The sequence below is a fragment of the Cylas formicarius genome, unplaced genomic scaffold, assembly GCF_029955315.1.
Source record: "Cylas formicarius isolate icCylForm1 unplaced genomic scaffold, icCylForm1.1 PGA_scaffold_10__41_contigs__length_53128322, whole genome shotgun sequence".
Lineage (NCBI taxonomy): Eukaryota > Metazoa > Arthropoda > Insecta > Coleoptera > Brentidae > Cylas > Cylas formicarius.
The window spans coordinates 20,867,013-20,890,707 of NW_026844214.1; the positions used below are offsets into that span (position 1 = coordinate 20,867,013).

The 23,695-nt window shown below is 32.6% G+C and overlaps 1 protein-coding gene across 1 annotated transcript; it reads right to left on the minus strand.

Moving 5' to 3' along the window:
* Positions 1-938: 938 nt before the first annotated feature.
* On the minus strand, positions 939-18,785 carry LOC132697514 (zinc finger FYVE domain-containing protein 26 homolog). The gene is made up of 13 exons (XM_060663120.1): positions 17,332-18,785; positions 15,232-16,854; positions 14,412-14,510; positions 13,178-13,781; positions 11,110-11,279; positions 7,810-8,054; positions 7,658-7,756; positions 7,343-7,602; positions 5,825-6,489; positions 4,586-5,006; positions 3,660-3,786; positions 2,547-2,799; positions 939-1,430 (listed from the first exon to the last, which is right to left on the minus strand). Exons 1-13 carry the CDS (start codon positions 18,598-18,600, stop codon positions 1,242-1,244), a joined length of 6,024 nt encoding a protein of 2,007 aa, XP_060519103.1. The 5' UTR covers positions 18,601-18,785; the 3' UTR covers positions 939-1,241.
* Between the last annotated feature and the right edge of the window lie 4,910 nt (positions 18,786-23,695).

Sequence of the window (23,695 nt, forward strand, 5' to 3'; positions counted from 1 at the left end):
GGTGAAATTATTTAAAGAATGGTTTATACAGTGGAGTCTGGAACAGAAGGAACATTTCCTCAAAAAAATAGGCGAAATTGATCCCACATTTATGGAGAAACTGCAAGTTGAAATACAAAAAAGGCCTGAACTAAACAACGAATCTAATACTAATGCAAATGAGTTGCCTTAATGACAAAGAGATTGAAAATATTGATTGGCATGGTAAGGTGAACTAAGAGGGCGGTCAACAGTTGACGTGATTAATTTAAGGAAGGGAATCGTCTGTTTATTTAGGCAAGGTTGTCAAATTATTCTTCTCTGTGAAATGGAATATTCATTTCACCAGGACTAGTTTCATATGAAGGACTTTGTGATAATAATTGAAATAATAATTTAACAGACTTTTTCATATGCAATGATAGCTAATATAAATGTTAATTATTGAAGTGAAGAATTGGAAATAAGTTAATATATTAATGTTATATGGAATTAATCTTTTAATAAGTTGAGCCCTTTCCTTCTTTGGTTTTATAACATATTTGCCTAAGTGCTAAGCAACATTGGGCTAATCTGTACAATAGAGATTTTTTGTTTTTATTTAGTTGGACACAATTTTATATCTTGATCTGCCATACTTTACAAAACTGAGTTTGTAAAACTAAGATTAAGTTGCCAATTTTACTTCTAGTTCCCTTTCAATCTCTCTTTTGATCAGGTGTGATGTGTTAAGTACAACATGATGGAAAAAAATGTGTAAATATCATTCACTCTATGCATAGGCAATACAATTGAGTGGATCTTTGTATCTTCTTAATATTGGATTTATTTCCTGTGCTGAGAGTGCCCTAATAGTTGCAAAAGTTTTCAATGAAATAGAACATAGCTTATTCAACCCCGAAGCTAATTTTAATGACCAAAAAAATCTAGGGGGGTAAGCAGGGAAAAACTGCTATAAATATGTATAAATATATAATTTATTTACAATATAAGAGATGTGAGAACAATAAACAACATAAGAATTATAGTAACTCAGTTGAGCCGCGATTAACCAACATGGTATTTTGAACTGATTGTTTTAATTATATTTCTTCTTAATTCTTGCAAGTTAAAAGTTATGGAAACTACTGACTACAACCTCGGCTTCTTTTTAAATTGATAGAGAAAATAAAAATATATATTTGTAAATAATATGACTCAGAACAAAAAGTTGGATAATCCCGACTTACAAGTAAATATCACAACAAATATTCCTTAAACATTTAATTTTCACTAGCCGAATCAGTTGAATGAGAAAAACTCTGTAAAAATTTGTGGCATAGAGTTTTAATGTTCGCTTGATTTGTAAGTTCCGCTTCTCTCAGTATCCTCCGAACATCCGAAATTCTTTTATATTTCACAGCCAAGAAATATGCGGTTTTAAGCTGTTTTGCTTCAATGTATGCGGATATCTAAAATAAAATGTATACAGCCAGTTTGTTCGGCCCATATGATATATAAGCGCAATAGATAATTTGAATGTTAGTTCTTATTAAATTTTATTTATTTAAATAAAAAGTTAAACAAGTTTAAACTTCGAATCACCGACTCGTTCGTCTATCGGTTTTGGGCCATCTTGTAAAACTACAAATAAGGGGACACCAACAAAACTAGTTATTAATATTAATGTCTAGCTAATTTTGTTGGGTAATATAATAATATAATAATAAATAGTGACACAAAACATATATTTTACACTAAACTATATTCATATAGGTATTTTTCTAATCTCTTTCGCAATACTGTTTCCATTAAATTTTTAATCTCAATGAAACTGATTTGATAAAACCAAATCGCTTTAATTATTATTTTTGATAATTTAGACAAACTAAACCACACTAAAGAAAACTCCATGTTAAACTCAGCAGTAATTATGGAATGTAACTTGTTCAATTTTGTAATTCTGTGCTCTAATTTTTAAACATTATTGATGGCTTTATGTGGTGGCTTAGTAAGGAAGCTAGCGAGTTGCTTGCTGCCTTCGTGACCCTTCTTGAGTTGAAGCATAGCCGAACTATAATGTGTGTCTAAAAATTCAACATTTTCAAAATCACCTCGTTTCTATTTATGGCACTTTCATTTTATAAAAAACTAACCTTGAGTCACGAAACTCGCAACACGCCAAACCATCAAAAAGGATTGCAGAATTTTTTGCGACACTGTACTACTTTTTTGCCACGCGAAAGATGCAAACGAAATTGTCTTAGCCCGCTTATACTTCGAGCTAAATATTAATCCCACTTTCAAGTACTGTATCTTGGTGTTTGACAGCCACAAATACCTATATATTTTTGTCTCTCTTTACAGATTTTTCAATTCTGAATTCAAAAATATAAGTTGTTGGGCACTTTGAAGTAACCGTTTTGAATATGCAATAGATTTAGTTTGTGGACAGTCAAAAATCATTTTAAATGTCTTATACCTTCTGACGAAGCAGACGAATCAGCGAGTTAAAACAATGACGTGATAATTTAAATTATTGGTGCCAATTAGTACAAAAACTAAAAATATTTTAATTCATTTTTTACCTTCGATGTTTTATCGCTGATCAATTTTATCAGATTTTCTACCTCGGTTCCTGCAACATTGCTTTTCGTCAAAGTTGAGACGGCCAAAGTGAGCATCTCGTCGCACATGTCCAACACTATTTCATTGTTAGTCTCAGTCTCTTTAATACAGGTAACTAATTCCGCAATATCACCGTAACGGCCCACTTGCGCCAGCAACTTTCCCGATTCATTATACACTCTCACAGGATTGAGCTTAAATTCTTTAATGATTCTGAAAAAACAGACCAACAATCATATTTTATTTCATATTTTAAAGGACGAAAATGTAACTACCAATAAATCGGAATTTAATCAAAAAGCATAGCTGAACCGAACACACAGCTCGGGCACTCTGCTGATAGAAGAGGTTTACCAATCTTTATGCAGTTGCAGTGAAGAAGCAGTAGTTTTTCAAGAATTGTTAAAATTGTTGTTAGTCACTTTCGAAGTTGTTCCACAAGCAGCAATAAATCGATTTAATTCAAAGAACTTTCGTTCCTAAACAGAGTGAGAGCTAGGTCGGATTTTTTTTTATTATGTAGGAAATATTAAATATTTTGTTGGTTTATTTGTATAACACGTAAGGTTTTTTCAATACCTTTGAAAATGGGAATTCAATGCAAATCGGTCAGTACAACTTGACCCAACATATTTCAATTCTAAACCATATCACAGCTTGTTTAGGTTATACTGAAAGAGTAAGAATACATTTCACTTTCAAAAAAATCAACAACAATGTATATCACTGTTCGTTGTTCATAATTATATTTGTTTTTAATTTTATCTGGATCTCTCCAGTAATGACTTATGTTTAATAGTTTTCAGGTAGCAAAATCAATTTTCTTCCCATAATTTTTTAACCCAACAAATTAAAAATAAAATATTTTGTATACTGGTAATGATTACAAGTACCAAGTGGCTTAATTTTCAGTAATGGATAGAAACCTATGATCTTTAGTGTCACTACCTAAAGCGCTTACTGAAAAGTGGAATAAAGAAAAATGTGAATTCCGTTCCAGATTTGTTTCCTACCAGCGGGGCTGGAGTCCCGAGTTGTGTGTCAGGTTCAGCTGTGTGAAAAATATGCATTACCTCAGTGCAATATCGAACCCTTCTCTTATTGTTTTGCCACAAACAATGCACAAACAAGTGAGATGCTTCTTTTCTAAATTAGACCCAAATAATGTTGGGATATTGGATTTTTTACTGTGTGTCGAATCTAAAACGATGTTTAAATGTTAATTAGTACGGCAAAACGAATTATTAAAATAACTGAACTAGTGACGTACACCAGGGAGTAATGAAACTAGGGAGTCTGATCAAATAGACAAACATAAATAAAGCCCTAGACATAGTTAGGAAGGTGGTCACAATAGAGGTGTTAACAAAAAACTAATCACAAAATAATCAAAAATAGAACTGTTGCAAAAAATACAACTGCGTCAGTTTTAGGGGAAAAAAAAAGAAATGCGTCTATTGGTCGTGACGTCAGTGGTCGTATCGAGGTTTTCCCGCAAACTAGCGATCCATTTTTTTAAAAATTCGTTTCTTCCACAGTATATTTGAGGGTGCACCAACAAATACCGTGTTTGGATTAATTTTCGAAGTATTTGCCGCCGGGGGCAAAACACCACTATTTTGAACTCAGTTTCAGACGACATTAAGGACTTTTATTTCAAAAACACAGTCCGAAATTAACAGGACGTTACAATGAATTAACCTTGCATCCTGTGCGTTTTCTAACGACCTCAATTTCTTTATTTATAATTCGCAATTATTTTAGTTAATACTTATTCTCAATCAATCAATCAAAGCCGCAAAATCTATTATCCATCTTATAAAACCTGAAAAATAGCTTCCTATAGTACTTCAGAGTCGCAGTGACAGACAAATCAAAGCTAACTTTCCCAAACACTTTTTTTCACATCTGGCGTATGAGGCTGATTTTTAACAAAATTATGTGCTTTTAAACTACAAATTAATTAACAACTCACAACATAACACAACAGTAAATATACCTTTATCTGGCGATGGTCGCAACTTGGACAATAGTTTCATGGGACTGCTTATATTGCATGTCTCGCAATTTGCTAAAAAATTCACAACCACATTTTCGATTCTAATGGTTCTTATGTGCCTGTGTACATCTTTTACATCAATTTTCATGACTAGAGTGGGATTTAAGATGCTTTTCTCTTCAAACTCCGGCGTCACGTTGACCCACTGCTCTTGCTCCAGTACCTGTTTCAAATGGTTTTCGGCTCTCTTTAGAAAACCAGCGTTTTGCTGCAAGTCTAAAAAACGATTGGAGTCGCTTTCGTAAAATCTGATACAGGAGACGGCAGCTCGCATATAATCGCCCATATAGAGTTGCAGTTGATATAGGGAGTTCAGCATGTTTTGTTTTTCCAAATAGAAACAAATATGATTGAGATGCTCCTAAAATAATACATCATTCATCCATATTTTATTAATATCACAAACGTTGTTTGGATTAACTTAAATTTTTTTAAATATAAATTACATAAAATGTTTGTATTTTCGTTTTGATTTTTTAAATAGTGTATATATTTTTGAAAAAAAAAAACTGATTTGAAAAAGTTGTAGGCTTCGAAAAAATGGTAATTGGCCAAGATCACGGCGAAACAGAGAAAAAACAATGGAATCATGCGCGAAAATTAAAACATTTCAAGCTATTTCAATTTGTTTAATTTCTAATAATGAAAAAAATTATATCAAAAACATTTTGACATTTGCCTGAAAAATATTCAGATAATCAGTAAGTAATAGTAAAACAAATAATTTGAATCTGACAAAAAACACAGATTATGAACTTAAGGGTCACTTTAAGTTTCATACTGATTTGCACATTGTGGCAGAACATATATACAGGCTGCAATATGCATAGGCGATTGAATATACCAGTTTAGTTATTATTGTGGTTGAATTTTAACAATCTATCTTGGTTTAAAACAATTTAGTTCTGTTTCATTCTTCTCAATGTATTTGTGGATGATATTATTACGGACATTAAAATGTCAAATATATCTGTTCTTATGTTAAATATTACCAAAATTAGCTTTTCTAAAATAATATTATACCCAACCCATTATTCAAATTTAATTTTATGACCATTTAAGGAACATTTTTGTTGACAAGCTGAAAATTTACGTAACAGTTTAATTACCTTTTTTTTTTAATTTGTAGGACATTATTTTTCAAAGCTCGGCAGTTGCTAATGTCTGGGTAATACTCACCTTCCAAAGTTCCAAACTAGAGTCAATCTTGGACATATTCGTTTGCAGAATTTCCACCACACCATCCTTCAAACACCTAGTGTATATTTCGGCGAATATGTCCGGACCCAATTTACAAGAAACAATGTAGTTGAGCGCCTCTTCGAAATGTCCGTGCCGGATATGAAACTCGACGATACTCAAGTGACTGCCATATCGATTCAAATAATACAAACACTCGTTATATAAAAAGTCATCGATGGCCGGTTTGTTGGACGTTTGCAATCGGTGCGGCTTCTTTTCTGAGTATTTCCCGTTGGCCACGTTTTGAAGGTTGTTTAACTTGGTCAAAATGAACAAAGGCGTTTCGGGTTGACTCGAAAAAGATGCTCCTCTTTTGGAACCGCACTGCTTGAGCACACATTCGTTGAGCAATTCCGTTTTCGATTCTAGGATCTTGACAATTTCATTCAACAATGGGGGGTTTTTCAGCGGTTTATCGTATAGAGTGATGCTGTCTTTCTTGGTTCTCTTGTATTCACTCGCAGAGCTTTTTTCTAATTCGGAAAAGGATGACTCGCGTCCACCATCCAACACCGCCTTGTCCAAGCACTTTCCGAATTTTTCTCTTGCCAACAAAAGGCTCCCCGCTTTCATACAACTTTTGCCCCATGCCACGAATACGCCTACATTAAAAAAAAAAATTATACAGGGTAGTACGAAAGTAGGCATCAATATTTTAGTCACCTATTATCCTTTCTAAAATAGAAATAACAGTTCTTCTAATCTACCAGGATATCATCGTGTTTATTACAGGTTTTCTAAATATTTTCAAAACTTGTAAAGATATGTAAATAAAATTATGATTATTATCTTTATATGTAAACAGGGGGGAGCCTCGGGAAAAAAATGACCAACTTTGAAGTTTTTAAGTAAATTTGACTATAAAATTTGCAAATTTGAGGTTTTCCAAGCAAATAAGATAATCTTCCAGTACCTCGTTACAACGCACTGCATTCGAAAAAAACGCATTAAGAAAATGTTTTGCAGTGATTTTCTTAATGAATGCGTGCACGCTAGGAAACTATTTCAGTTAGTTGTGAATTTGGTTTTAGCGTAGAGGGCAATGTCTCGAAACAAGTGATTAATTAAATTTAAACATTAAATTTAAACAGTGATTGTTAACACTTAAAGTGAACTTAAAAAAAACACCTGACCTTACTATGTAATATTTTTGTGTATATAGTGACAATCAACGATCAGATAAAGATACCAAATAAATTTTGACATATTTGACTCAAGTATATTGTGATCATTCGGCAACATTGTGTTTTTTGAGATGTATTATGTCAATGTTATAAAGAGATGTTGGGCCATGTAAGGTTTAAACCTTTTTTTAAACTTCAATCTGGTGTTTAGACCAAAGGCATTATATCCAGGAGACACGAAAATTCATTCACAAAATATAAATAATGATTATAAACCCGAATTCAACATAAACCGACATTTATGAATCAACAAACACTCTGTATATTGTACCAGTAGTTTCCAAACCAGCTTTAGTCGAAACCTCCAAAGCCAAGTTCCACTGTTCCTTTTCTAACAACTTATCTCTCAACTTCCTAATTGCCAAAGCGTCTATATATGGCGAGTTCTTCGATGTCGGTAATAAATTCATGCAACCCCTTTTCGCCAAAAGATCTAATAAATCCGCTTGCGATATAATTTTGTTCACCAACGATGATCCCAACTGGAGGTTGCAATCGTGGGAAGACATTTTTACAGCAATAGCCATTAACCTAAATGACGTTGTATAATATAAAATTGTATTTAATGAAGTAAAACACATCTTACTTCAACATTTTAATGATTAGGGCGTGATCGATCTCTTTAACAGCTTCTTGCCACGAATACAACAACTGAAGTATGTTTTCGCATTTTTCCAGCAGAAACCTAGCATTGCAAAAAATATTGGTCTACAAGTGCGTTAAAGTATTTAATCTTACTTCGGATATTCTTCACACATGGAATGAAATTTCATCAAAGACAAGCATAAGAACACGTTTGGGGTATGTTCATATGAGAACTCTTCTCTCACAATTTTGTTGTATTGCGGATCAGATGTAAGCGTCCAAATATCAGCCGGTAAAGATTTCGACGAGACCGTTTCGCTTACCTCTGACTCAATCCTATACGTTTGCGCGTAACAGTCACTGCACACTTTGACTAATATATCACCGTAAGTTGGAACCTGCGTAAATGAGTAACATATTAATTAAGTAGGGGCGAATCACATCGAATATAAAGCTCTCAAGGACTAAAAAAGGGAGGCCAATGGAAATATTGAAATTTCAAATTTTATATCCTAGATTTTAGTAATCCTAAATATAATAATGATAAACACCTACTTTAATACCCCACATTTTATTACACTTTTGAATAAACCGACAACGCCAAATAATATCTTCCATCTTATATGTGCCTATAGCTAGCTCATACCATTTGTTTGATTCAAGATACAAAGGAATTATAACATACCACATCAATAACATAACCTTAACGAATAAGAATTATGTGTGCCAATTAGAGAAGTCTGTAAATGATACGCAATCTAGTCTTGCAGTGCTAGTACACCAGTCAGTCGCTGCTCCCACCTCCACACTGAAAATGCTGACTCCAAAAAAAGCCGCGAACAAGATGGGCAAAATATCCGTGGTCGTATTGTCAGAGGTATAAAACAGATTATTAAAAAAACTCCAATCGGCGTTAGGCACCAGCAATTCCTAAGCCGAAGTGTATATTACCAAAACGTCCGTGGCATATGAACCAAACTGGAATAACTCCGTTGCAGCATAGCATTAAACAGTTTCAGGCGAACTTGGATTTGATTCATATAACGTTTTGATTGTAGTGCATTAGGCTATTCCTTTACATCTACTAAAATCATCTGCTATCCACAGGTAAATGCTCAAGTCTATGACATTATCGGTTTGTACAAAAGGCAAATAATAGTTGGCTGTATCTACCTACCGCCTAACTCACCGCTGGAAAAATTTGATAGCTTAAGCAACAACCTCAAGGATATTTCTCAACATTTTAATAGTGTCGGTGCTTGCGTCATGGGTGATTTTAAGCTGCCAAAAGCTGCCTGGATCACCAATGATTTCTGCTCATCTACTTTTTGATTAGAGGAGGGTCACTTGCTCTTAGCAGAGGCTGGTAAAATGCAACTTATTTCAGAGGTTTGCTCTTGCTACAATTTATTTCAACTAAATAAAATTCATAACGTTAATCATGTTATACTGGATCTCGTTCTCTGTCGCTCTAAGTAGCCAATCAAACACCCAACATCGATGAATATCTGCTAGCCGTGAACAAGAACCATTGCTACTGATGGTTGATTTGCACTCAAAACACCTTAAATTGAGATCCCAGGGAGATGGCTATTATTATGACTTCAAATCCGCAAATTTTAAGGACATCAATGTGTACCTGAAATCAATTTCATGGGATACACTCAATATATACTGACTTCTCTTTTCCCGAGATCTTGGGTGTTTCCGGTAATTTATTGCGCTGGAAGGTCCTAGATGGCGCATTTGAACAACTTTACATCTTGCCAAATCTTAGTGTGATCGGCTGTCCCCCAGGGCTTTCACCTGGGATGCCAACTATTCAATATTGTTATCAATGACATTACATCATGTTTTAAGCATAATCTTTTTCTTTGTGTTGACGATCTGAAACTGTTTTTAAGAATAACCACTAAAAATGACTGTCTAGCACTCCAGGAAGACCTATAGAAATTGTCTCAATGGTGCCATAGTAATGGTATGGAACTTAATGTACTTAAGTGTACTATAAGTGTAAGGTTCCATATTGATATAGTATCTTCCGATCTGGCTTTTCTGTATTACTGTTGGGTTCTTTTTGTATTGTTTTGTCATAACTTTTTATAATTTTATATTTTGTCAGCTTGTAAATGTTATTGTTCTTGTAATAATGAGTAAATGGACTTCCCGTCAATAAATAAATAAATAACTAGTAAAAAATAAAAATAGCCAATAAATATTAACTGGGACGTTTTCTTTGACAAATACAATAAGAATATCTCAGCTAATAAACTTCATCAGTCAATGCCAAATCGAACTCGTGACTAAAATGGCGTTTACCAAACTTGTTGCATAATTTGCATATTATAGTATTTTTATTGGAGTGTTGCATATATATATATATATATATATATATATATATATATATATATATATATATATATATATATATATATATATATATATATATATATATATATATATATATATATATATATATATATATATATACACAGAAAGGTTGAATAAAGGAAATTACCAAAATATTTTACAAGAAGATTGCTGTACACATCAAATGAAGAATGGTAGCCTACACTCCAGCTCAGGCCTCAGCACGCCCATTGTGCAAACAAACCTTCCATTACCGCAAGAGAAAAATCAAAAAAATTCTCCTCTTCTTAATTTTCATTTTTGCAAACTTTAAGAATAACCACACTATCCCTTCCTTCACTGTAAACATGTATGATAAACATCAAGAACAAGACACCACTTCTGAAGCAAGCTAGCATGAACCTGCTCCAATATCAATGGAATTGCAATTCCTGCAATTAGGGTTAGACTGATCGCATGTTTATGGTTCAATTTCAGGAATATCTGCGAGACACTGATAAACTTAAACTTCTTAAAGCTGAACAAGTCAGGCCAAAATATCACTAGTATGTCTGTTGAATGTAAATCTTTCTTTTTCCTAAACAAACTGGTTTAATGTAAGCGATTGCCGAAAGGTTTCTTCTTGTCTAGGGCGGATTTCTCCAACTACTTACCGACCGTATAGTTTGTCCTTTTAATATATTGAACTTGTACATACATGTGCTAAGAAAAGAATTTATTATAAGAGTTTATGGAGGAAGACTGTTTGGCTTCTTCCAATTTCAACCACTCCATTAAGAGAAATGGATTATTTTTTCCATCTATTTATATCGTAAATAAATAAGGTGGGTAGGTTTGTTGTGAGCGGTCTTTGTAAATTCAAAAACATTTAAAAATCGTTGGTCTTTAACAAATAGTAGAAGACAATTAAAGAAAAATATTAAATGAAAATTATTGGTCTAGGCGCAGTTAAATGCAGGATGTATAAAGCCACAGTTTTTATATAAAATCTAAACCTTTTACATACGGACGTCACTAAACATTGAGGTGACTTCTGATATGACACTTAACGTAAATTACGTTATATAATCACAATTTTCTCACCATCATTCTCTTTGAGGAACAAGTATAGCAGATCACCCGACCGCACCGCCTGCAGTGGTGTCGTCTGTTGAACATGGAAAAAGTAATATTGGAGCAACACATGCATTCAATCACAGCATTATCTTCCACCCATTCGGATTTTGATGGGACTTCATCTGGCATAACAAACCCTAAACATACAAAACAACTAAGTGTTTGGTGTTGATATACAGAGTTTAGTTTGCCACAATATTTCTTGTATTGATACATTATTAAGAGACACCCTACATACCGAGTGTTCCAGTAAAGGCAACCGGGTTTGGTAGTAAGAAAACGGAAAAAAAATATTTTCTATAACAACTAAATAAATAATAATGTAACTTGACTAAACGTAAGTGCTGGAAATTATAATAATTGATACAATTGATATTGAAACAAATGGAAATCTTTTATGTTTAAAAATCTTTACTCTATCTCTGCTAGACAAGCGGTGGCAGGCGCATTTTCGGCAATAAATATTTATAATTTCAATAAGGCTTAATGTATTTTAATAAACTTGGAGCCTTGAAAAATGGTCTTTTCCTAGGCTATCAATCATGCTATGAGGTGCGTGTGCAACTGCTTACCTTGTCTGCCATGAGGTGACGCTTTCTGACATAATCGCAAAGAAATAATTTTCTAAAAAAAATGCAATATTTTTTTTTATCCTAATCTAAAATATGCATAAAAAAAATTGAATTTTGTGTAGCATTTTCACTTTACGGATTGTTATTAATGTCCAATTATCCCGAATTTATAAAAAAAAAAAGATGCCTAAGGTTATCTGCCATCTTTTTTTGCCAGATGCCCGATAACCTTAAAATTTAAAATAATATTTTGTTATTTATCCTTATTACTTTTCTTATTAAAATTCAAAGAGCGCAAAATAAACCAGTAGTTGGCATTACTACGTTTTGATATCCTTGCGGTTTTCAATTAATTCGTTACTGTCTTTTTCATTAAAAATCAGGCTTAGTCAGCTAATCGCAACTGAAGAAAACTAATTACATTAATTATTGAAAAGTAGTAAAATGTATGTTGAGATAATCAGTATTTTTGGTTCAATCCAATTTTTATGCAATAGAGCAGTAGGAGACTTTGATAAGTATGAAACGACATAAGAGATGCGCACTTCAGGCATTTTCTTTCTACATTGCGATATCCATACGTTTAACTCCTTTTTGTCTGAAGACTTAACGCCGCATCCAAACTTATTGACAATCTGTCATTTTTTGTCAAGCTTCTCAAAATTTATTTCATAGTTGCTTCATAAATTCCAGTATTACCAGCATTTGCCCTGCATCTCTAGTAGCCATATGGGTTTACCACATTTTAGCATTTAAATATGTCAATGATTAATACAATTGGTTAGTCTCCAACAATTGAGAAGTGACTGAGTTGGTAATTAAACCTCATTTTTAATAAGTTATTAATTTTTAATTATTGGTAATATTAAAAATTGAAGAAGGGGTAAGGATTGATATCCGTACCCTTTTTTACTTACAACCATAGTAACATGGTTTAATTTGGTGCCCTTGGAAGGTATTATAGAAAAAATTATTAAATAAAAATAACAATATTTAATTTTATATTGGTGGAAGATAAGCAATCGCGTCAATCATAATCCGACTGATAGTCTAAGAAAAGTTTCGCGTTGGAGTTATTGACAGTTATTTCTGAAAATGGCCAAAAAGCACTAACCGTGAAAAGAATTCATAGCATTTCCTGTTGACCGATTTAGTTAATATATTTTTGTTTAATTTGTAAGCACTTCCGTGTCTCTAATACCACATCTGGACGCCCTCACTGATACACCAGGTATGTATATAACGAGTAAATCAAATTTGACGCTAATACCAATCAATAGTGTTCTCAGTATAACATCGTATAATGTTGCCGATTTTCTTGGGTACATTGTAGTCCTTTTTCTGGATTAGCTTTAATTATTTGACATCAGATTCAATTGTGAAAAAATAAATAATTTGCTAAAGCTTGCCCATTTGTCAAATCACAATGGACAAAATACAAAATGATTAGCAAGCGCCCTTACCTTTATTAAGAGATTCGTCCAATAAAGAATCCAGCGACTGCATCAATTTGTTTTCTGAAAACTTCCTTAATTTATGAGGCAGACTATTCAAAACGACATTAAAATCTAAACTCTTCTCGGCATAAAATCGTATAAGTTCGTCGATTTTCTCAGCCGATATGTTGGAGGCTTTGTACTCCTGATTCTGAATTACCGGCTTAATGACTTTTAACACCCCGTTGAGTTTCTCCAATTTTGTGTTCATTATGAGCACTTCTATGATGGCCAGAGGATCGCCCAAAAGGTGGAAAAATGGATCCAATTCATTTGAAGGAAAAGCGGACAACATTTTTAAACTAATTTTGACATTTTGAAGCCACTCGTCTTCGACATTGCTTGCCAAATATTTCACCAGAAATTCGATATGTTTTAAATTATTTAAGGAAGATAGCAGTTTACATCCCAAATTGTGTGTATGCTGGAGTGGCAATTTATTCAAAAAAGATTCTATTAGATTATATTCTACGTCTGAAGTGAAAAGCGAATGGACGTCACACTCTGTAATGTTATGCAATACAGCTTCGTCCAAAGGATGTAATTCAATAAACTCTATCAGGCACTCTATCTGAAAAAAAAATTACGTTAATATTATCAAAATCAAAAGTTTGATAATATTAATAAGCAACAGATTAATCGTCATTCTTTGGTTTTTTCAAAAAACTAATAATGTAAAACGGAACGCCAATAATTAATAATAATAATAATAATATTAATTAAATTATTACAATTATCTGAGAAAGTAATTGGACGGCTTGAAAAAAAAAGAAACTTCAAAATTCCTTGATGAAAGAAGATATTTAGAATTTCAATTGTCTTCAATACTAACTTTCACAACAATTCAACTGGTCAAGTAACTCAAGTCGTCTTCAAATCAATACTAAACAAATTTTCTTCAATAATGGTTTCCAAACGTTACTAATATCTAAACAGAATTTGCTAATGTGCCTTTTTTTGCAGATAATTTTGAATAAGAATTATTTTAAAAATTAAATTTAAATAAAAAAAAAACAATTACAAAACCGATTTCTAAACCACTTTGAATTGATCCATTTGTGTCAAATTTTAAGACAAAATATAGAGTTCATGAAACAAAGTTTTTGAACAACAATTTATTTTAATTTTGCAATAATCGTTTTAGAAAAGAAAATTGTAATTTCTGACTATAGCAGGTACTAAGCAACCTACTAAGTATTACCTTTCTAATTTCCAGAAGCCTTTTAATAACCTGAACAGGGTCTTGAGTACACAACTGGAAAACATCCACCCATGTTCCAAGATGCAGTAAATCCATAATCTGAAGAAAAACCACAAAAGCAATTTCAGAAAAATATTTTCTCGATACATATTTGATATGTGTGAATTTGTTGGGATAACCACCCACCCCAACAAATTCCCAATAAATTGTAAAAACAACAATAAATTGATGGATCAATTTAAACTTATAAAAGTATAAATTTAGATTAGCAGGTTTTATCCTGACATGTAATATAAAATTTCAAGTTTCCACACAAAATTGGTGTTTTATACGCATCACATTTTTTCTTGGATCTAGTAGAGCTATTGGTAAAATAACAAATATGCAAGAAAAGCCATATTTTAAAAACCCGATACAAGGAATTTGATAAGGAAGAGTGAATATTAAGGCATGTGTAATAACATATTTTAAAGAATAAGCAAATAATAATAAAATGACAGATTGATACTTGTTTTTGACGGAAAACTTAAAACAAATCAATAAAAAATGCGCCAATTTGTAAAAAAGAGAGCTAATAAAAGTATTGAGTGCTTTGTATTGTTTTTACAAATCTTGGGGAATAATTATTTTCTTGATTGATGATTAATTAAATATTCAGTTTGAGAAGTTAAATTCCTTGACATTTTCAGATTAGTGGACTATTTATTTTTATTTTATTATTATTGCAAAATATTAGATTTTGTATGATTGTTTTACTACCAATACAAAGACAAAATGTAACTTCCAATATACAAAACCAGTTAATTGCGTTACTAATTACCTTTTTGTAAAATGATACTTGGTTACAAGATGTTTTGATTTTCCCAATCTGATCAAATGTAAAATTACTTTGAAATCTGGATAATTCACATTTTAAGCATTTGATAGAAAAGTTCAAGGGCCAGTTTCCAATATTCTCCATAATAAGGTCAATTCGTTTGTTTACATCGTGAATATTCATTATATATCTCAAATATTGGGGCTCTGATGTGTAATTCAATAAATTAATTAATACTCTGTCAGATAGATCATCAAAGTTACCAAAATGATTTTCCGAAATAATGTCAACCAAGCCACACAATACATCCCAATCTGTGTCTATATGAATATCTTCTTCCAATATTTCTTTGCCTACTTCGAAACTGCTATTTAATGGACTGCCGTTTAATGACGTAACATCACATTTACCAATCTGTTTGTTTATATATTCAGTTAAGGTCTGATAACTGATACATCTTTGCAAGCTTGCTAATATATCATTGTGATTGAATATAGCTTTCAGGTATCTAATTTTCGGTAATTTGAGATAATTCAAGAAAGTGGAAATTCTAGTGTCCACTTCAATCTCCACGTTTTCTATTCTACACATTTCTTTTAATATAAAGGCCAAAAACCAGTTTCTCTTCTGAATGTATGTTATGACGGCTTCACTGGGCAAATATAACCTATTCTCCGGATAGAGCTCTTCTTGTGAAATATCTTCGTGAAAATACAAATTTACTGTTGGGAAACAATTTCCAGTGATGTGGTAGAGATAATCCAATTTGAGTAGTTTAAAGTACCTCTCAAACTCGGATGGATCCAGATCACGTTCGAATAACAATTTACCCATGAGTTCCGACCGATTATGTGCAAGTAGTTCAAAAAATGATGTGTTCCTTCCTTTAGACACGATGTCGGAGCAGTCTTTATCGATATAAAGAATTTTTGAAAAAGCTTTTAAATAATTGTAGAATTTCTGTAGATATTTGATATTATCTGGTTTTTCTACAATCTCATTGCATATGCCATTGAGGTTTAATAATGACTTATGACTAGGATGATTGCTGTTAAAATCTCCACTCTCATTGATGGCCAAATTGTTTGTAAATTGGTCAATAGCTTCCATTAAGCTTTTGCCAAGTGAATCATTTTTTCTATAATTGTCTATATCAAGCGGAATGTTTGATTTCGAAAGAATCTGAGGCAGGGTGAGGTGCAGCTTGATGCAGAGTTCACTGCACAATTGAAATATTGATTTTGTGAAATTACCATACCTTGATTCATTGGAAACTGTGTTAAAGTTAGAAGCCAACTGAAGCAAAATCAAAGAATCTTCAGGATTTTGTAAATAAGTAAAAGAAAGATCAAATACATTCATAAAAAGTTTTTGGTCTCTTTGCAAATCGGCATCCTCAATCTCAGTTGCTTCTTCTGAAGATTCATAATGGATGATGGGAAAAGTACTGAAAAATTTTAACACTATTTCATCAATTTCCGCTTTAATGATCATATTTGGGGCCTCTGTGTTGGATTTCTGAATGGACTTCATTTTTGATACTTTTCTTAAATCCGCCTTCAAATTTTGAAGCTCTGAAGTGAAGTCTAGTTCATTGGATATAAAAGATGATTCAAGATTAAAAATCTGAAACAAATATTTAATAATAGCAAACAATCACTGTTATGATTATAACTGACGGAGAGAATGATAATATTAAAACTAACATTTAATTAACAATAGTATATTATGCAACAAGATTAATAAATGCCACTTAAGTGTTCAACTTGTTGCATACTATACTTTTTCTAAAACACTTTCCTAGCAGCATGAAACATTCACAATGTTGAGTAGATTGCCTTACAATCAACCAAACACAGTCTACATGCAAATTCAAATTGGGGCTTGAAGAAAAATTTCCATATGCTATGAATATGCATATGGAAATTTTTGATGATTGAGAAGTTGAATAGAAACACAAAAAATATTAACCACTTTTTGTCTGGAACAAAATCTTCAATACACTTGACCGTTTTAGTTGCAAAATATGAGATTATATTCATAACATAAAACACTTTTGGTTACATTTTCAAGCTACTTTGAATTTCGGTTAAGTGTTATTACCTTTAAAACCTGATATGCACCTTCAATGTTCCCCTTCTTCAAGCACATATAAATCAAACTTTCTGGAGGAGCCAGCAAGTAGTTTAAGAAACCCTTTCCCTTTTTAGTTTTCTTATCAAGCTTAGAAATCAGCTGAAATCTCCACATTGCATCGGAAACACACTTGTTAAAATCTTTAAACCTCTGAACCTGCTCGAGTTGAGCTTTGCTATAAACTTTTTGTAACTGCAGCACATCTATTACAGATTTCACTAAAAACAGTACAATCCTAACTTCATTTTCATGGCAGATTTGGAATTCAGTTTCATCACATTTGTCCCAATCAGATGTTTTTATGCATTGTTTAGTTAAAAATATCATAGCAAAAATATTTTCCAACATCTCCAATTGAAGATCTTTATTTTCAATTTGTAGAAGTCTTGTTTTTATTTCATTCAGCCTGTGATTCACAGCCTCTTTTACATTACCAGAGTAAGTTATAATATTAAACATGGCTGTTAAAATTGAGAAGCAGAAAAGCTCCTTTTTCTGATCATTAATATCATAATCTAACAGTTCATTACAGATATCAAACTCTGCAAGCATTTGTTCTGAATTTATTTGTTCTATATCCAGGTAATGTGATAATACATCCAGCATTGAATGCCTACTTGAAAATTCAAAAATTCTAGATTCAAGCAAGTTAGGATCAAGGTTTTTACAATAATCTACAACTTCAAGTAAACACCTGACTTCTTTAACATAAAATATGAAGAACTCATCCAGATTGGAGAGTTTTACTTTATTCAATATTGCTCGTAGGTTTGAACTACTGAAGTCATAATTTAAACGATTGCTGGTCTGAATCAGTTTTAAACAACCAATCTTATCCATCACTTTCACAGGAAATACATCATTATAGTCATAGTTATCTATTACTTCTTTAAGCCAGTGTTTTTTGAAAAAAACAGTAAAATCGTATAGTGAATATGCATCACTGGGTACCAAATGAAACTTCCTTTTACTTAGTTTCATAAACATATTCAATAAGTTAGCATTTCTGCTAACCACCAATGAACGATACAACTTATCCCATTCCAAAAGGCCTGCCTGGGCCGAAGTCCATGTATTTAAAATAAAATCTTCAGAACAGTACTCATCTGCCTCCCATTCACATATTTCTTGGTAGAACTCATTAAGGAAGGATAAATTCCCTTCTAATATTTTTTCTAGTGAATTTTTCATTTTATTGCTATTGTACTTCTCATGATCACAAAAGTTGTCTACCATATATAAATAATGCTATCCACGCGCAGTCGTGTATTATCACATTGATAACAAACAAAAACAAAGACAAATTAGTTACCAATGTTTACGAATTACTTTTAAAATTTAAAAATGTAAACCTCGCCTCTGCATAAGCAAAAATCACTTTCCCGTTGTCATCAATCAGCTTGGGCCCAGCACTCATGGCCATTAGCCCTTTGCCCACATTTGTTCCTTATTATTATTTGTTGGTTCTTCTTTCTTTCTTCTTTACTTCTAATGGCCACGACTACATAAGGTCATTCAACTAGCTTTATTTGTTGGTCACTAGCCAACATAGATTCCAATCAGTTTGAAATAATTTTATTTTTTGGAAAGGGACCCAAGCACGGGAAAAAGGGCCGTAACACCCCCCCCCCCCCAAACCCCAAAAATAGCCTTTAAATATTAGTTTAAATAAGTTCGTATATAGGGTTTTTTTTGCGCTGCTCTTAGGCAATTTGCAATTTGCCTACCATTAAAAAATGTACTTTTTGTTTTTCTCTACATATTTATCATTTTTGCCATTTTGTTTATACAGAGACAATCATAAAATCAAACGAACTTTTTTGTGTTCGAGAGTGATTTTATAATTAATCTGGTTCGAATAGATGACTAAGGTAGTACAACTAGTCTGTGCTCACGATCCACGACGATTTCGCCAATGACCTATAAAAAAGCGAGAAAACCGCCACACATTCCGTGTTTTAACCGCCATATTTTTAAAGATATGAAAAAGTGCCATTTGGGTGTCAAGAGAGCGAGAGCGTGATCAATTCAGACGAGATTATTCATAAAACCACTCTCGAACTTCACAAGTACGTTTGATTTTGTGATTTTATTTCATAAGATCTTGTTCGAATAGATCACTAAGGTAAAACTTTAGCACCAGCATTTTTTAATTGATTAAAATAATTTTTGGCAAAGCGAATTTGGGCAAAAATTTATTTTTCACGTTATCCGACTTAGAACCTCCGAACTAGGCTAAAGATTGATATTAAGTACATATTGTCTACCAAAATGTTTAGATTATAAACGTAAAAAACGTTGTCTACAACACAAATTAGAATTATTAAGGGATTATATAAGAAATAAATGTGTACAGGACCTATACTTATTTAACAAAAATGTTAGTAGTTCCAACTAATGTAAATTCAGCCCGTTTTTTGTAGGAGAACAGCATTCTTAAAGGTTATGGATACCGCTGTGAATACCCCTACCCGCAGTGTGCGGCGGTTAATTCGCAGGCACAGATTGGCGAGATCGTTCTAAAATATATTCAGTATCGCAGTGTTGCCGCTTGTATCGAGAAATAGCGACAACTTTGAGACCATCTGAATATTGATCCATTTTTCACTCCGATATCACTTTCTAAACATTTTTGTAGAATATTTCTCTATATCTATCTCTAGCGGTTTTCGTGATATTGATTATTTTCCACATTTTCGGCTAATCATTGTAAACAAAATTAACAAAAAAATTGCTAACAAAATCTAATTACTTCGTTACTTTTACTTTTTTATTTTGTTAATTACTTACTGTTACTCATTTGTTTTTCGATGCAATGATTACTGTCAATAAACTATGATAAATAATTAAATATGTGAAAATAATTAGATTTTGTTAGCAAATTGGTTTTATTTCGAAAACTTTACCATTTAAGTATATACGTGAATTGAAAGCGCTTCTAATTATTTATCACAATACTTAATAATAAACAGGCTACTCCATTGGAGATTTTTTTAAAAATATTGTGTAACGCAGAAAAATTATGATTATGTAAAAATCTTGTACTTTGTAGGAGCTATCACCAGCAATGAAATCGCCGTGTAAAAAGTATCTTTCCGCTTCTACGTTATCTAAATATATGCCGTTCAATTTTTCCAAACGACCTTGATTCCTTGAATCAACCTTCGCACACATTGGTGCACTATTCCGGCCTCGCTTTCGACTTTCCTAATTTATCCCACAGGAGATTAATGGGCGCAGAGACACGCGATAGTCCGGGAATTTTTGAGATATAAGTGGTGAATGGTGAAAACGGATAACTAAAGTAACACAAAACATATCCGTAATTTCATGAACAAAAAACTTTAAAATTTTCACTTTCCTTACTTTAAATAACCTTAAAAACTTGCTCTCTACGTTTTAGCTTTTTGGAAATTGTTGCAAGTAATATTAGGAAGTTTACCAAACGTGTTGCATACTATACTTTCTAGTCACACACTTCAGATAGCTAAATATGAAAAATAGAATATATTTTCAATTCGTTCTCCATCAGCTATTCGTGCCACAATATAGCTACTAGAGGTATAGGTGCCCTGCTTATGGTGGCGGCTGACAGATCTCCAATAAGGTTGGATGCGATATTATTACGGCAGTATTTACTCAAACTATGCGGTGCAGGTGTGTAGGAATGAAAATTAAAAACTAAATAATAAGGCTTCCAAACGCTTTCACATATTCGAACTATTTAATGACAGTGTTACGCGTAACCACAGATTGATAAACAGTATAGTAGCCTAAGGACTGTAAAAATGCTTTTTTCTACTCCCGTCTGTAAAATACATAATTACCCATCGATCTAGCATGCGGGAAACGTCACCTTACCACGTCAGTTTCCTTTCCCACGGATCCGACATTTCCGGGATTTTACCGCACAGGTTTGGGAGCAATCGGATGTTTTCAAAGATATTTCCCACGCGTTGAATTTTAACGTTTGCCAATTCTGACGATCATGTCAGTGAATGCATTCGTGCGGTTTTGCGAAAATGTACCCAAAAACTAACGGTCGTAGAAAAAGTAAAATATGCGTCCGGTAAACTTTTTAAGTCACTCGCTCAGTTGCGCTCCGCTTGTGTCAAATAAACTCGTGAGTCAAATGCCGTTTTCCGCATATATTCCGTTGCATAATACACTTTTTTCGACGATCATTAGTTTTTGGGTACATTTTTGCAAAACAACACGAATACACTGTCATGACCTTCAGAATTGACAAACGTCAAAATTCAAGGTGTAGGTAATATCTTGGAAATATCCGAAATGGCTTGCATCCGTAGGAAGCGTAATGTCGTAAAATGGCACTCTCTGCTCGCTGAATCGGTGTATAACAATTAGGGGGAGTATTTCTATAATTGTTTTCGTTTATGAGGTAGGCAATTATACTTATAGGAGCACAAATTAAGGACAATTTAAGCCAACAAAAAAAAATACTCTGAGCAGAAGAAAAACATGTTTTAATATGTTTCAAAAGCATTAGCTTTTTGGCTAACCAATATTAATAATAATAATAGGAAAAAGGTCCTTACACTGGGAAACATTACACCACAAAAACAAAAACTGGACCACACTTATATCAGTGAAAGGTCTATACGTTAATTCTGTCGCTAGGGTCAAGGTTTTTAAGAAGCTATCAGTTTAATATACCATACTAAAATGCCTAAGACGTCGGTGTTGTATATTGTTCTAAAGAAGTGCCCTCTAGGATAGGCAAAGATGAGAAAAAAATAAAAGCAAAACAGACTGGAGAGGCAAACAAGAGGAGAAAATACAACATATTAACATAATAATTAAAAATAGCCTACTCCATGGTTCAAAAACCTGGAGAATCAATGAGAAGAAATTGTAAATATCCCTGCCAAAACATTTAATTTTTGTAGATGTTGTTTATGATTTTATCTCACCAAATGGGGGATTATTTATATTGAATGAATCGCGAAAGGGCAAAATAATGGAGCAGGCACTTTTAATGCAGAACATTCATGATCCACAGAACATAGTTTGTTCTTATTTTCTCTGCCTTGGAAAAATTTTTTTTCTTTTTAAATATTGTAAATGTATGTATTTTATATATTGTATATGTATGTATGACAAAATATCTTGATCTAGCTTATCCACTTACTGATTAGTCTGCACAACCTCACCTGTATGTGCTTAAACTTTGATATGGCTTTGTCGATTGTTTTCTATGCTGGCCACTTTTACAAAAAAAAATCTTGATTATCCTTTTTTACATGGCCCATGCGTTCATGTCATAGTTTCAATGAATTCTTAGTGACCAAGTTACACCCCACACACGATTTCATTCTGAACTTCATTATCCATTAATTTTCTCAATTGACAAACGCCAAAATACCCTTGGTGGCTTAAATCTACCGTGGTAAATATTTGAGTGCTCTGGTAATGGTCGGCTTTTTAAATATCTAACGAACAAGGCCGTCGAAAAATAATGCCCGACAATGAAATTGAGAGAACGATGTAAATAGGAGCTCCAAAAGCTCATTATTTTTAATAGACTGTGCTTTCCTGATACCGTTTTATTCTTTTATATATTATGCCTGATGTAAAGAAATTTAACCAAAATTGGAATTATTCATTTTTTTCATTCATTCATAACCGTAATTTTCTTATAAATTGTAATGCAAAGGCATAAAACGGAAAAAGGGTTAAGTTTTTTTTACCCTTAAAATTTTAAATGGAAATAGGTTTGTATCAATTTTTGTAGTTTTATTCAAAATTGCATCGTGAACTGAAAAACACTGTTTCGATTACACATTGTGTTATATTTTATATGCATATAAAATTTAGTCAGTGCTCCAGTTACGAAAGGTATTAATGTTAGAACGGTAGAAAATATTCACCGTTGAAAATAAACTTTTCGCTTTTGGACGTTTTTTGCTCATATGGTCAAAAATTTATTTAAATTAAAAGTCATCATTTCACTTTTTCTCAGAAAAAACAAAACAGTTTTGGTAAATTTTGGCTAGTTTCGGTTAGTTTAGCTATAGGATATACAAATAACTATTCGACGGGTAATTGCAGGTTAAAGTTAATAATCTGTGAGAAATTATAATTTGGTTACATTTTAATGATCTATTTTCATCAGCTTGATTAAGCTTACCAACTTAACTAACCAACCAACCAACCAGGGTTGGTTGGTCTTACAATTACTTAATTAATCAGGAAGACAAAATTCCTTATCATCAGCAAAAAGTACAAATACCTAGATACCATATTGAATGAGGCTCGAAGACCCAATTAGTCAAGCATTTGCAAATATACGGAAGAATATCAGATTTAA

Bases quoted from the DNA above. Each gene is read 5' to 3' on its own strand.
- LOC132697514 (XM_060663120.1), bottom strand. From the start codon at position 18,600: ATGGTAGACAACTTTTGTGATCATGAGAAGTACAATAGCAATAAAATG. The intron at 8,055-11,109 runs GTGAGAAAATTG...TCATTTACGCAG, and splicing joins GTTCCTCAAAGAGAATGATG to GTTCCAACTTACGGTGATAT. The intron at 5,007-5,824 runs GTGAGTATTACC...GTATTATTTTAG, and splicing joins CTAGTTTGGAACTTTGGAAG to GAGCATCTCAATCATATTTG.